Source organism: Ceratotherium simum, chromosome 6 (assembly GCF_057802395.1).
Source record: "Ceratotherium simum simum isolate JZ-2026a chromosome 6, ASM5780239v1, whole genome shotgun sequence".
Taxonomy (NCBI): Eukaryota; Metazoa; Chordata; class Mammalia; order Perissodactyla; family Rhinocerotidae; genus Ceratotherium; species Ceratotherium simum.
Window position 1 is genome coordinate 63768501 of NC_141905.1, and position 15518 is coordinate 63784018.

Genomic DNA, 15518 nt, shown 5'->3' on the forward strand with positions numbered 1-15518 from the left:
GCTTCATCTCAGAATCCCTGGGGAGCCTGTCAATAATGCCAATTCCTGGGTGCCACCTCCAGAGATGCTGATTCAGTAGGTCTGGGTAGGGCCAGGGAACCTGTGCTTCAGTAAGCAGCCTCAGGATTCTGAAGCACCCCTCCGGCCTTTGCACATGCTGTTCCCTTCCAGACCACCTTTCTATTTTCCCAGCAGGAGAAGCTGGGTGATAGGAGCGAGGAAGCAGAGAGAAGTTAAGCAAGCAGGGCCGAGCGAATCAAGACTATCAGCTAGTTGGGAGTGAGATGCCTGATTCCAGGATTTGGGGACCCTCCCCTCCCCCGTCCCTGCTTCATGTGTCCAGGCCAGTAGGGCAGTGGGGCCACACTGTCTCTGGTGGGAGAGTTGTGGCACAGCCGCATACATGAGCAGCACATTCACTTTCTCCATCACATCACTGCCACATGGCTGGCTGCAGAGCTGCCAAATCAATCAGCCCCCTTTCATTTGTAATTAGTTAGCTTTGAACTCCAGGAGTGACAGAGGCTGAGGACCCAGAGCCACGAAAATAAAAATTGTTCACAAACACCAGCCTGGGTGAGATGCGCCAGAAGGCGATGCCTTCACGAGACATGTGTGCTCTGGAACAGGCCGTTGGAGGGTGCCAGGAACATCTCGGCCATGTTCGCTGAGCAGCCTGGGGCTTTCCCTCTGAGGATAGGAGGCTTGGGCAGACAGAAAGCCTTGGAAATTGCTTTGAAGAGCCTTGCGGACACACTCTCCACGGCTTCCTTTCCAGACTCATCTCCTGCCATCCCCCTCCCCGGCTTTCTCTTCACTCCTGTTAGGCTGGACACCTCTCCTTCCCTCAAATTTCTCAAACTCATTCCAGCCTCCAAGTCCTCGCTCATGCCCGGCCCTCCCACCAAGGACACCTGCCCAGCCCTCTGCTCATCTCAATCTCTTCCATCCTCCCAGACACATCTCCAGCCTCTCCCATCTTGGCTAGCCCCACCCCCCTTCTACTTGACACCCACAGCTTGTGGATCACAACCCATCCTGCCTTGTGTTCATTTATGAAGCCCTCATAAGATCTTGCTTTCTCAGTTGAGCTGTGAGCTCCATGGGGCCAGGGAGAGAAATGAAAGCCTCAGGAACCCTGCACTCTAGAGCGGAGTGAAGGCTGCTGCCATGTGCTTTGTCTCTGTCCCTGTCCCCCTGTGGCTGGTGAGCAGGGCAGGCCTGGGGCCAAGAGAGCCCAGCTCTGCTCTATGTCCTATCGGAGCATTCATCTTGGGGGAAGACGGGCACCAGAGGCCTTACAGACCTGCTCTCTCTGCTTCACGATAGCCCTCCTCACACCTCCACCTCCTTCCAGGGCTTGGTGGGAGTGTGATGAGCAGGAAACCAGGTTCTGCCCACCCCTCACCTTGGGCAGGCAGCAGCCCCTCTCCTAGCTGCTTCATCTATAAAAGGAGGAGGGTAGACTAACTTTTACAGTGGCCAGTACTTCTGGGCGGGTTTTGCTTTAAGCAGATCCACTTTATCAAAAACCAAACTCATACAAAGAGAAACGAAGGGGATATTAGTCATATACTGCAAAGGGACCCTCTACCCAATGAAGAATCACTTGTGACCAGTGGGTTCCCTCTAGAAACCTCAAGGGAGGCGGCCTGTCCCAAGAGAACCCCCTCCCAGTCTATGGAACCTCCTGCTAGAGGTCTTCAGAGCCCCAGTTCTGGTCACCTGTGGATCCCTTGGGCCTTGGCTCAGGAAGGAACAGACTTCAATGGAAAGAGGTTTGGATCAGAAGGACCAGATTTGAATCCTGTGCCTACCTGGCTAGGCGACCTTGGGCAAGTCTACCTTTCTTGGTCTACAAAGTGGGGACAAGACTACCTGCCGGGTTGTTGTGAGGCTTACTGACAATTATGTGATGGTGCATACTCCGCCTTCCCCCATCTGACTGAGGAGTCGCTCCTGGAGGACAAATGCCAAAGCCAGTGGTCTCTTACGCGTGAGAGCAGGACAGCTATAGTCCTATTCAGAATAGAACTAGCTTAACCCTTAGTGAGTGTATACGGCACCAGGCACAGTGCTGGAGTTAACACTGCATATGTATTAACTTGTACTCAAGCCTCAAACAACCTGCTGAAGTGCTGTCATCACCCCCATTTCACAGATGAGGAAACTGAGGCACAGGGAAGTTAAGGACTTGCCCAAGACCGCAGAGCCGAGACATGAACGAGGTATTCTGGCTCCATAGTCCGTGGTCTTAACTCTACAGAATATTCCGCCATGGCCAAGTCTAGGTCTCGTCTCTTCTGGGGCCAGGCCCAGGGCTCAAAGAATGGAAATCAACACTTTAAGTGGGTCTTTTTACTCTCAAACCAAAGGTAAGACCAACTTCTCCTCTCCTTTCAGACTCTATCAATAATTACAATGACAAAATGCAGCTACTATTATTGGGAGCTTGCTACGTGCCAGGCCCTCTGCTAATTCAATCCTTACATTGAACTGAGGCAGCCACTCTCTTTACCCCCATTTTCCATACAGAGGCATGAAAGTCAGAGGTTAAATAACATGCCTGTCACAGAGCAAACACATGGGAGAACCGGGGTTCAAATCCTGTCTCTCTGACGCCAAAACCTAAACTCTTAACTCCAAGCAACATGCATCTTGGCAATGAAACTACAGTAACGCTGATCTCATTAACTCCATAGAATAAGGCAGGTTTTATGACCACTAAAATGGAAGCCAGGCTGAGCTCATCAATTTTCCAAGGAAAAATATAAACAGTATCTCATGAGGAACATCAACACTTGCCCAAAAGAACAAACTTGCAACACTCTTGAGCAACCTCATTTACATTTAAACAAACGAGCTGCAGCACGTCACAGGGCGCCGGGTGGGATGGAGCGTCATCCCTCTGCCTGGCAACAATCCCAGGGCCAGGATGATCCTGCAGGATCCGTGGCTGCCTCCGCCCCCTGGTGGTGCAACTCAGAACTCCCGAGCCGCGGGCGCTGGAGAAGGGCAGCCTCCTAGAACTGCGACAGCACCATTCCATCTTCCCAGGTCTGAAGAGAAGCCCCTGCTCTGGGGAGCCTGCTACAGCCCCTCTGGGCTGCTGGAGCAGTGCTCACCTTGGGGAGGCCAGTCGCAGCTAACAGCAACAGACCCTTCCTACTGCCAGGCTCGGCACAAACCCCTCTGCACAAAGTGCATCATCTCCTTGGACCCTCTGCACCTTCCTGCAGGTCGCTGCTCGGACGACTACTCCATTTTACAAGTGTGACTGTCAGTTTATGCGTCAACTTGGCTACGCTATGTCCCCAGGTATTCGACACCACACTGATCTAGGTGATGCTGGGGAAGGTATTTTGCAGATGTGATAAAGTCCATGATTAGTTGACTTGCAGTGAGATTATCCTAGACACTCTGAGGGGCCTGCCTCAATCAGCTGAAAAGCCTGAAGGACAGAGCCAAGGCTTCATGGAAGAAGAAATTTCACCTGTGGACTGCAACCCCAGCCTGCTCTTGGATTTCTGACTTGCCCAGCCAGCCCCAACAATCGCGTCAGCCAATTCCTTGCAAGAATCTTAATACATAGCTCCTACTGGTTCTTTCTGTAGTTGAACCCTGACTGCACGCTCAGTCCTGCTCCCCCGCCTCTGCGCAAGTGCTGTCTCTTGATGACCAAAGCCCCCTCTCTGCCCCCAACCAGAAAAACCCCTCCACTCCCCAGATAACGTCCTGATTTGAGGCCACAGGAATCTCTGTTTCCCGACTTGCAGTGTTCATTCACACACGCCTGCATTCTTCTATCCACCTGCCCATTCAACAGGCAAGAGGGGACCCTGCCACTGGTGTGAGCCCTGCAGCCAAGGGCTTTGCTCTCAAGGTGATGGGGCACAGATAATAAACAAGAAAACTCTCAAGATAATTAGAGCATGCTCAGTGATGTGCAGGGAAGAAGTAGGGTGATTTGAGGGGGCAGCTAGAAGGTGGAGGATGGGGGCGGCCTCTCTGAAGTGAAAACTTAGCAGAAATCTTAAGGAGGCAGCCATGTCAAAGATCAGGGAACAGCATTCCAGGCTGAGGGAACAGCAAGTGCAAAGGCCATGTAGAGAGAATGAGCTTGATGTGTTTAAGGAATGGAAGGTGACCGGTGTGGCTGAGCGGAGGGTGCTGAGTGGGAATGTGGGGTGGTGGGGGCAGAAGAGGGTAGGAGCCAGGGCAGGATGGCAGGCAGGGGCAAAGCACACAGGGCTCTGTAAGCCAGGATAAGAAGTTTATTGAGGGTGGGTGGGAAGTCCTTGGGGGCATTTAAACAGAAAAGCACATGATTTGACACGTTTTGAAGAGCTCCCTCTAGCTGTGGTGTGGAGAACAGCATGGAGGGGCAAGGGTGGAAGCAGGCAGGCGGAGGAGGAAGCTGAGGGCTTCCAAGAGGCTGTGATGGTGGAGGTGGGAAGAAGTGGATGGATTCAGAGGTCAGGTTGGCAGGTGAGAGAAAGGGAGGAGTCAAGGATGACTTCTAGATGTTGGGCTTGAGCAACAGTGCGGATGGGAGGATGGGAAGATGTGGGAAGGAGCAGAGAGAAATGTGAGGCTACACTCCCTCCCGGGTTTTAAAGTCACTGGTCCTGCCTCCTTCATGAGGCTGTAAGCTGCCTGAGAACTTTCTTCCTGTTGACTCCCCCCTTCTCAGGCCTGGCTTCAAATATTGACTCTGCGCTCAATAAGAGATCCATCCAAGAGATCCTCCAAGGAGGAGCTGGGGCTTTGGGGACTAACATGAGACAAGTGACGACCAGGGAACAGCACCCATTTCCTCCATGCAAACGTCCCTGGCTGGAGTGATCCTGCGAAGCTTCATGAGCTGCATTACCGAGCAGAGTAAAGCCTTAAACACAGACTCAAATCCTCAATTTGCCACAGACTGTGGGCAGCCACCCTCTTGGAGGCTGAGCTTCTCATTCTAAAATGGGAATCCCACCAGCCACCTCAAAACATGGCTCCGAGCAGCAAATGAGGAAACATATGTAAAGTTGCTAGCACATAGCAGATGCTCATTAAATAATAATAGTAGCTAGCACTTTGCGAGAGCTTTCCAGGCTGCAGGCAGTGTTCTAAGCATGCTAACATATATTCATTTGTCTAATCTAATCTTCATTATAACCATATGAAGTGTGTATTAGAGTTCTCCAGAAAAATAGAACGGGATGAGAGATAGAGAGATTGATTCATTGATTTTAAGGAACTGGTTCATGTGATTGTAGGGGCTTGGTGAGCCCAAAATCTGATGGGGGAGGCTGACAGGCTGGAGACTGGAGGAAGAGGTGCAGTTCAAGTCCTGCAGGCAGAATTCCTTCTTGCTCAGCGGAGGTCAGTCTTTGTTCTATGAAGGCCTTCAACTGATGGGATGAGGCCAACCCACATTTTGGGAGCTCATCTGTTTTACTCAAAGTCCACTGATTTAAATGGCAATCTCATTCAAAAAACACCCAGAACAAGGCTTGACCAAATATCTGGGCACCATAGCCCAGCCAACCTGACACATAAAACTAACCATTACAAGGTAGGTATGAATATTATCCCGAATTTACACAAGAAAGAACAGGCACAGAGAGGGTAAGAAGCCTGCCCAAGGTCTCAGAGGAGAAAAGCCAGGCTCTCTACTCCTGCTTTCTGGCTCCAGAGCTGGCACTTGGAACCACGACACTAAGTGGCCATTATCATAAGCACACCAATGTAAATTCAATTTCTCCATCCATCCTCTTCCTGGCCTGGGGAAACGGGGGAGGCTTTCCCTGGGTGGGGCCCTGCATTACTTAGGAAGCAGTACAGAACCTGAGCCTCAGAGACAGGGGTGGGGGAGACCTGAGAGGTTATCTGGTCCAGCCCTCAACTTTACAGGGGGGAAACTGAGGCCCAGAGTAGAGAAGGGTCTCACCCCAGGTCCATGGCTTCAGAGTGGAATGATGATAATGCTTCTGATGATACACTGATACTTCCATAGTACTGATTATGTGCTGGGACTATTCCACATTAACTTATTTAATCTTCTACATATGAGGTAGGTACTATTATCATCTTTGTTTTAAAGAGAAAATGAGGAAACTGAGGCAGAGAGGTTTTGAAACTTGCCTAAGGTCACACAGACCCAGAATCTGAGGCCAGGCTCAACTACACCTCTGAGGCCCAGGGCAAGTGTCTTGGGGAGGGGCTTGCCAGAGAACGCAATCCCAGGTTTGCCCTCCCTTCCCAGTTCTCCCACCTGGGGCTCTGACTGCAGGCGACAGCTTAGGCGATGCTGCAGTTCCTCAGGTCCCAAATACAGCCTCACCCTCCTGTTGACGGAAGAAATGCCCTCCGCACCAGTGGGTGCGCACACCTGAGACACCCCTGCCCAGCTGACACGCACGTGTGCACACACATCCCACAGCCCCAGACAGGTACACAAACACACGAACACTGACTCCCACCCACAACCAGATACATCCCAACACAGTGGCACACAAATGCAATACCTATGCACCTGAACATGTAAACACACCCTCAGAGCACACACCTATGAAGACGCACACGGACACACACAACCCCACATACACACATGCCTCTCAATACATACACCAGGACACAACTTTCCTCCTCCCCATAAACACATAAGCAAGCACTTGTACACAGAAAACATACAGACCCATACTCAGAAACACACCATACAATTACACCTACCCCAATTCTCTCACCATCCACCACACAGGGGCACACACACCTCCACTGATCCACAGGCCAAGGCACTTGGACACATATACCTCCACACAGGCGCCATTCACGTGAGCCACGTGTTTATACAGGCTTCCCACATTCCCAAGGGCCAGATCCCCCCGGATGGCTGCCGACCCCCATAACTCACCACCCCCATAAATACGGGCTGCACACATGCCGACACAGATCACTCCCGTCCGCACCCTCTCGCCCCACCCCAGTACACACACAGCCCTAACTCCTAGCGACCACCCTCCCCCAATTAACTACACCCCGCCCACACCCAGGCGTGTGCCGAGCCGGCCTCCGCCACCCACAGAGAACCGTTCTCTGACCCCGGGCGGGCGGACAGCGCCCAGCACACAGCGTCCGAGGACTTGTTCCCGCCTCTCTCCCTGTCTCCACCCTCTTCGCAAACTCCGGGTGGGCCCTGGCACCTATCAGGCCAATGCCAGGGTGGGCCGGCCCCCTCCCATCCCTGTCTCTGCGGCCACCGCGCAGAGCCCCCACCCCCGCAGCAAAAGAGAACGCGCTCAGAGTTGGGGGAGGAGAGGGAGCTCTGCGCTGCAGGCGTTAAAAAAACTCAGTCTCTCGAGTGAGACACCCCCCCCTTGCAGTCCCGGATCTCACCTTCGCATCGGGAAAACCCTGCGTCTCTATTAACCCTTTCAGCACCGCCACACCGCGGGAAAGACGCAAGGCGAAGAAACAGCAGTGCCTAGCTGTGGGCACCGCAGGGGGGGGGATCCGCCTGCCAAGGGTGCGGGGGCAGGCCCTTCACGAGACACCCACACTCCCCGTGCACCCACCCTATTCCCACGGGGGAGAGCCCGGGGAGAGCGAAAGGGATCGGTGGGAGAAGGAGAAGGGGTGAGTACCAGAGCTCAGAGGGCAAGGGCCGGGGAGGGGGGCAACTGAAGGGAGGACCCTGGGCCCGCAGGACCATAGGGCGGGCGGGCAAGGACAAGTCCCAGAAAGTCCTCCGCAGGATGGGAGAGGTGCGTGCAGGAAGCGGGAGGGGAGGCTGGAGGGAAAAACGCCCGGAGGCTCCCTTACCTGATTTCCTTTTGGAACTGCCATAGTCCCTGAAAAAGAAGCAACAACAGATAGACATGGTTAGGGCCAGGCGGTGACACAAGGCTGCGGCGCTGCGGCGCTGCGGCGCTGTGGCTGCGGGGCGCTCAAGGGCCGGCTGCGGTGGGTCCCCGGCACCGCAGCTCATGTGATCGCAGCGGCCGGCGAGCCGCGCGCACCGCAGCCGCACGCACAGCGCGCCGCGCCTGCCCGCCGGGGCCCCGCCGGCCCGCCCCCCGGGCGCGAGCCCCCGCCCCGCCCCGCCCCGCCCCCGCCGGCCCGACGGGAGGGGCTCGGGGGGGAGCCGCTCGCGCCCTTTCCCAGGCACCTTCCCGGTCCTCGGCGGCAGATGCGGGAGGGCGAGGCAGTTTCTCCCGCACTTTCTAAATAGGGAAACTGAGGCCCTGAGGATGGTCGCTAGAACCCAGGCCCTGCGTCGCGCTGGGAGCCGGCTCCCCACCCCTGCAGCGCTTCCCCTCCCAATGCTTTGCATTGCTTGCTCATGCCCACTCAGCCTTTAAGTCACGACTGAAATGTCACCTCCTCAACGTGTCTTCCTCGACATCTTCCCCCTCTCCTGTTGGCCTTGGCGTAATTACAGATTTGTGTGACTCTTTGATTAAAGTCTGCCCCGGCCCTAGACCCAAGGCTCCCTGAGGTCACACTGCGTCTTGTTTCCTCCCACTACATCCCCTGGGCCTGGCGTAGGTGATGGATAAACGTTGGCTGTAGACTGAATGTTGAACAGGCCTTTCTCCTTAAAGGCTCAGGCTGGGAACCCGGGGCTTCAGTCCGGGTGAGGGCAGAGCATGCTGCAGGGGTAACTGGGAGGCCAGGAATGGAGGTTGAGCTTCTGAGTGAGCACTGGGTTCAAATCCTGTCACTGGCAATAACTCAACCCGTCCAGCCTCCATTTACCCTCTGTGGACTACACCAGCCCGGGGCCTGCCCTGCCCTCCAGCCAGGAATTATCCCAGACTCAGGATCAGGCTGTTTCCCAAATCCTGCCCCCACCGCTCCTGCCTTTGGCCCCTCCCACCTCGTCTTCCATTCACCAATCCTCAGGCATGCCTCACATGCCCTAAAATGCTGGAGGTGTGTTCATGCTCAGGAGGGGCTGGCTGGGGATCTCTCTGGAGACTAGAGGAAATGCCTTTCATTTCCCCTGGGGATCAAAGAAAAGGTCAATTGTCAGGCTTTGGTCAAAGTGAACTGGCCAGCTAGGTCTGCCTGCCAGAAAGAGGGGGTATCATGGATGAACAGACAGCAGGTTCACAGGAAAGGGAGTCAACCTCATGGAGACTCCCTGAGATTCCAATTCTGGAGGTTTGGGGGGTGGCCTGGACTTGGGGTGCATTTCTTAAGCTCCAAGGCAATTTGCTTCCATAGCCAAGGGTGAAGGGCTCCCCTTCTCCTAGGCTCCTATGTTTCCAAAAGTTTGGACTTGGAACCCAATGAATCAGAACGCTGGAGGTGAGGCCCAGGAACCTGCACTTCTGATACCTTCCCCCCGCCCCCCCTCCTGTTTGAGAATCCCCTTGGTATTCCATGCCTCTTTCAATCCTCACATCCACACTAAGAGAAAGGTTCTATTATCTTCACTGTACAGATGAGGAAACAGAGGTTCAGCCACTGCCCAAGGTCACCAACCTGGGGAAAGGCTGTGGTTTATGAGCCCACCTGCAGGAATAAAAACTGCAGGGTGGATGGGGTGGAGGAGAATTTGTTGAATCTGTCGCCTCTGAAAAGAGTTAGGAAGATGGGAGAGTTCCCCCCTCCCCACACCTGGCAGCCCAAGAAGGCCAGAAGATGAGCATGCTCATCTCCCTGGGGCAGAAGGGAGACCGAGGATAGACTGTGTCCCGGAGGGCCTGGCTGTGCCCCTTGAAGCTCAACAGTGAGGAGAATTCCCAACGAGGAGAGCATTATATGGTGGCTATGTCCTGCCCAGCAGACTTGCCATTCCCAAGGGAGGAATTCATTTCTTAGGCTTTATTGCAGGGTGAGGCCCAGGGATGGGCAGGGAATGGTGGCAATAAGGAGCTGCCTCCCTTGCCCCAACTCTTTTCTGCTGGTCCTGCAGAAGTCCTCTGGGCTTGGGACCACAGTGACCCACTGACCATCCCCTGATCCCCTGGCTTGTAGTCCAGACAAGGAGTGGCTTCCTTGCAGTGATGGCTGCCTTCTCCCCTCTGTTTGTGCAGCTGTGGGCTGCCCAGGGTTCTCTTTGAGCTTGTCAACAGCACCAGCAGGGAGGCAGGCAGGTCATTACCATGTGACAGGGAAGAACACTGAGGCTCAGGAGTGGGACAGGGACATAATTCACAGGCACTGAGTGCTTCCTCTGTGCCAGGCCCGGGTCAGCCTGGTCATTCAGCAGGATCATCTGGGGAGCTGGTTACAGATTCAGACGTGGGGCCCCACTCCAACCTATCGCACTGCCTGCATCGCTGACAAGTCCCCCTGGGGGTTCTGAGGCTGGACCAGTGCTGGCTGAGAACCTCTGGCCCAGCACAGTCTCCACCCCTTCACTGCAACCCTGACAGGTAGGCAGGAGTGGTGCCGAGGGCACTCCAGTCCCCAGACCATAATCTCCATCAGGACCCCAGGCATCCCTAAGAAACATTTATGCTTAGTAAGAACAATGTGCTTGCAGTGCCAAAGAAGCTTCCAGACAAATCCGCTGGCCAGCCTGTCCTTCAAGCAGAGTACAAACCCTTCCCGCCAAGGATTTTTGGACCCCCTGCAGGTGGTGTGGTCTCCTGGGTTTGCAGGTGAGGAAAGCAAAGCTTAGAGCGGCTAGACAACTTGTTCAAGGTCACGCAGTGAGTAGGTGAGGCTGGGATTGGATACCGAGAACACAGGCCTTGCTTGGGGTTCACGACAAATCCCCAAACACTGCCACCCCCCCTGGACCCTGGAGCCGTGGATGCAGGGGAGGGAGGGGACTGCGAGGCCCTGGGGGCCTGAGAAGCATACGAGGTTAAAGGTGTGGAGCTGAGGTCCTGGCAGTGGGGCGGCCAGGCTGTGACTGAGTGGTGGGAATGGCAGGCATAGGAATCCTTCACACAGCATCTGGCCTCCAGCCCAAGCAGGCTCAGCCCTAATAGGAAATCTCTTGGAGTTTCCGGTTAGGCACCTTTCGGCAAAGCAATTTCATATTTTTAGCCACTGAATATGCTGAGAAGCAGCTTAGGTATCCATGGCTGGGACTCCCCCATCCCTCACAAACCAGGGCAAGGTGGGGAAAGGGCAGGGCACCCCTGCCTCTAGCATGCCCACCTCCCACTGCCCTGCAATCAGTCCTGGCCTGGGCAGGGCAGCAGGCCCTCTGTTGGGGTCCAGTTCCCTTATAACTCAAGATGCCCCCCACCTGCCCTCCTTGCTCTGCTCCAATTCTTGCCCTGAGCTGGTGCTGACAGTCCCCACCCTGCCGGTGATTCCACTCCGGGTAGGTCACAGTCTAGCCTGCTTCCGACTTGCTGCTGAATCACTATCTCCCAGGGAGCCACAGGAAGGAGAAGGGGAGGGGAGGGAGGGCTAGTGTCTCCCTCTAGTGCAGCCAGAAGCTAATGTAATTGAAAAGTCCTCCCGGCCCGTGTCCTGACGTGGCCCCATCAGGCCACTTGGCCTTCTCTGCAACTGGTTGGGTGTGACTAAGACCACAGGTACAGTGACCAACCATCCTAGGCAAACTGGGACATGGGACATTCAGGGCTCAAACTGGGAAAGTCGCAGACAAACTGGGACAGTTCATCATCCTGTGGTCCACAGGTCAGGCCTGGCTGGGGGAATGGAGCGGGGCTCCTCCAACCCAGCACCACCCCTCTCCCCCACTTAAACAGGGACTCCTGACCCCCCAGGCCCCCTTGATATAGATAGTTCATTTCTTGATCTTTCCTCATAGGTTGATGCCAGCTGCCAAGTGAGGGCAGGTTCTGGAAACAGACAGATTCCCGTTCAACTCTGCGCTACCTGCTAGCTGGGTGGTCATCTTGGGCTACTTCCTTTCCCTCCTGAGCCTCGATTTCTCTATCTGTAGAATGAGGGTAATAACCATACCAACCCCTTAAGATTTGGGGAAGATGAAATGTACAGTACACGCAAAGGGGTTCGCAAAGTGCCTGGCACAGAAAATGCTACATAAATTGTCTTTGTTGTTATTCTTTCACACCTAGACATGACCCCACCTTGGTTATTACCCAAATGGCAAAGGCCTGTTTAAACCTGGACCCTGCAGAGCCCCCTAAAACAAAAGGAAGGGGCTTCTTCTAAAGGACCTCAGCACGCGTGATGCCGGCAACACAGTGCCGAGCAGGGGTGATTCCAGCCCCATTTTCAGAGTTTTGGTCTCTGTCAAATGCTATCCACTGGGAAAAGCCTGCTTCTGCAACGAAACGTTTGCACAGGGCTCGTCTGGCCACAGTCGTATTTTCAGGGTGACACTGACCCATGGGAATTGGTGTGCTGTGGACTCCTTTAACCTCCTTTAACCTCCCAAGGAGCGGCCAGCTCTTAGAGCCCCAAACCAAGAGACGTAAAGGGCCCTGCGTCTTCAGGCTAATGGCACCCGAAGTCTCAGCTTTCCTTTTGTTCTTTTTTCCCCTTTCATTTCTCTTGGTGAAACATGCTGCGCTCCTTGCCTGACATTCTAGTGAAGGGGCTGGTGTTGGAGACAGCAAAGAGGGAGAGGCTGGAGGGAGGGGTGGGAAAGACATTTAACAATTCCTGTGTGTTGGCCACCTGCTTTTCCACATGCCTCCCCACCCTCTCCCAGGCAGACATTTGACCTTCAGGGCTCTGAAGAAGGCAATAGTGTTAATCCATTTTATGGATGAGGAGACTGAGGTCCTGAGGGCTTACGTGGCTCACCCAGGCTCATGAAGCTAAACTTCCAGTCCTGACCCAGAATGCTCTCCACTCCCCACACTGAGGCCCCCTAGGGATTGGGCTGCAAGGAGAGGACACACAAGCAGCAGGAGCAGGCTCTCTCGGGGGGAAAGGTCAGGGTTCTGGAGTGAGGCAAAGCCAGAAGAGCCGCTGAGGCAAGGGAGAGACTAGGAAAGGAAGCCAGTCTGGCTCTGTGGAAGGACGCTGAGTCCCTGCCAGGTGGAATTCTGAATGCTACAGGGACATGCCCTCCGCTGCCTGCCACCCCCTCTCCCTCCCATTCTCATTCCCATCAGTGACTGTCCTGGCAGGGGAGGACACGCACGCACAAACTTCCAGCCTGATGTTCTCACTCTCTTGTCTGCTGGCTGACATTGGCGGCTCGGCCCAGGACGCCTGTCTGCAGGCCCTGCTGCCACTGGAAACTGCTTGAGAGACCGGCTGGGTTGCCAGATGGTTGTGGGTGACCTTGAGAGCAATTGGTCTTGGGGACAACGACCGGTACCTGGAATATGGGGGCTGGGGCGATGGTACGCAGTCTTGACCAGGGAAGGGATGCAGGGCCCTTGAGGTACGTAAGGATGATTTTGACTGCTGTTATTAACCAACAAGCACTTTCCAGCTCCTGCTGTAGGCTGTCTCGTGAAGGCCTGTGCAGGCACAGGAGAAATATGCGACACACTCCTGGCCTGCAAATTTGGAGTGAAGTTGGGGGAACAAAACTGCATAGCACAGTGTGAAAGCTAACATTCTGAGACAATCTATACAAGTGTCACAGGAGCGTTATACTCCAAGTCAAAGAAAAGAGAGACCCCGGGGCTGCAGGACATTCCAGGCAGCTTCCTAGAGGAGGGAGCCTTAAGCTGAGCCCTGAAGGATCAGGAGAGTTTGGATCCATGGAGAGGGTAGACAGGGGAAAGTTCTGGAGGCAGGAACAAGGAGCTCCAAACAGAAGGAGTTGAACTGGGAGGATTGGGGAGCAGATGAGGGAGGTGGTTGCTTGATGCCCTGCTGTGAAATCTGGAAGAATTTCAGAATCAAGGAACGATGTGGTCAGGGCATGGCTGGAGGAGGATTTTTGTTAAGAGGTGAGGTGGACACGTAGGGGGACGGGGCAGGAGAGAGACTGTGACAAGTCTGGCACCGGTGTCAACAGACTCCGGTTCTGGGCCTGGCCCTGCCCCTCAGTGGCTGGAGGACCTGGGTAAGCCACTTCAAACTAGTGCTTTTCCAATGACAGGTTGTGCCCCATTAGTGAGTTCTGAAATCAACTTAGTGGGTCCCAACAAGCATTTTAAAAAGATAGAATAGACAAAATGATCGAGTCACCCACAGTAAGGTAAAATATTGTTTTGTGGAACTTCTGTTTCAGATGTCTATCTATTTGCCTACCTACTTGTCTATCTATGTGTACTGGGTTGTGATGTGAAATTTCTTACTGTGGCAGAAAAAGTTTTAAAATTTCTTGAGACCTCAGTTTCCCCATCCCTAAAATGAGGTGACTCTGAATGTCCTTGCAGACTGTTCATTCTCTGTGAAACCAATACAGCAAGACAGAGCACGCTGGTCCAGGAGCCAAGCGAGGAGGGTCTGAGTGAGGGGCTGCAGGTCAGCTGAGGTCTGGAGAACGCTGGGGGATTTTTTCACCCCACTTAGCCCCTAGCTGGTTTTTTGTTCTGGCTTTCGAGAGCCTTTGCATGAAATGGTCTCGAGGGGCAGCGACCTCCAGGGCAGACAAACGGAGGGGGCATGAAGGCTGTTCTTTGCCCCCATTTGCGCCCTGATCTAAATTGTGGCACTGAGGGCCCTTGTGTCCAAAAGAATCCGTCCTTTCTCCGCAGGGGCTGTGTTTTCCAGGGTTCTGAGAATGGGCCCCATTGTGACCATGTGGACAGTCAAGAGAGGCCGGAATTCCTGCCCTGGAATGAAAAAGCTGAATTCTTGGGGAGGGAAGGGGTCTTGGCCCCCCCAGGCTGTGTCGCAGAGAGGCCGATGCTGTGGCTATTGCAGACCCCAGAAACCTCCCAGGCATTGTGCTTGTCCCCTGCACATCCCAGAGGGTCTCTGCCGCTGCTCCATCTACAGCAAAGGACAAAGCACTGTCTGTCTGTCTGTCTGTCTGTCTCCTCTGAATGGACTCACCATTCTGGGCAAAGGCCCTGAGTGTGTCTCCAGCCCCAGGACGGGGTCCGTGTCCAGGCCTCAGAGCAGAGGGTTGAAAGTGTGGTAGGGTGGAAGCCAGGTTCAGCCACTTACTACTTGTGACACAGGCAAGTTACTTAACCTCTCTGTACCTGCAGTTGTCAAAGGGGATAAAAATAGTTCCTGCCTTTATTGTTGTTGTGGGGATTGCCTGAGATAATGTACAAAGCTCTTAGAATGGCATCTGGCACATGAAGGGGACCCCTGGCCAATAGCCTGGCCTCACGAGAGGGGCTGGATTCAGAGTGTGGACGGCAGCCAGAGTATAGGAGGTGTTGACTGGCCCCCCTCATGGGTATGGACTTTGCAAGACTCTGGCTCCGCCGCCCAGGGTGCCAGTTCAGAACCATGAAAACAAACAGGCGTGGGTTCCCACCTGTGTGCACTCCAAGGAGTCCCACCACCCAGATGGTGACTGACAAGCCATCCGTGGAGGAGACGGAGGATGGTGGGGCAGGGACGCAAAGCTGGTTTCCTAGAAGGGAAACGAGGCCGTGCAGCCCCCTGGCCATGGAGCGCTGTGAGCTCCCCACAGGCCACCCAAGCTCCTGCTCTCCACTCTGCCAGACTACTACTGGCCGTGGGGGCTCCCTAGACTT

At 54.5% G+C, this 15518-nt stretch overlaps 1 protein-coding gene across 4 annotated transcripts in view; it reads right to left on the bottom strand.

Annotated features, from left to right (window-relative positions):
• The window catches only part of SH3PXD2A (SH3 and PX domains 2A), a 237339-nt gene that overhangs the window by 75672 nt on the left and 146149 nt on the right, over positions 1-15518 (bottom strand). For all 4 annotated transcript variants that reach the window (XM_087432546.1, XM_087432544.1, XM_087432545.1 and 1 more), the window contains exon 6: positions 7810-7838. In XM_087432546.1, coding sequence (XP_087288672.1) covers positions 7810-7838 — 29 coding nt within the window. The remainder of the gene's footprint in view (positions 1-7809; positions 7839-15518) is intronic.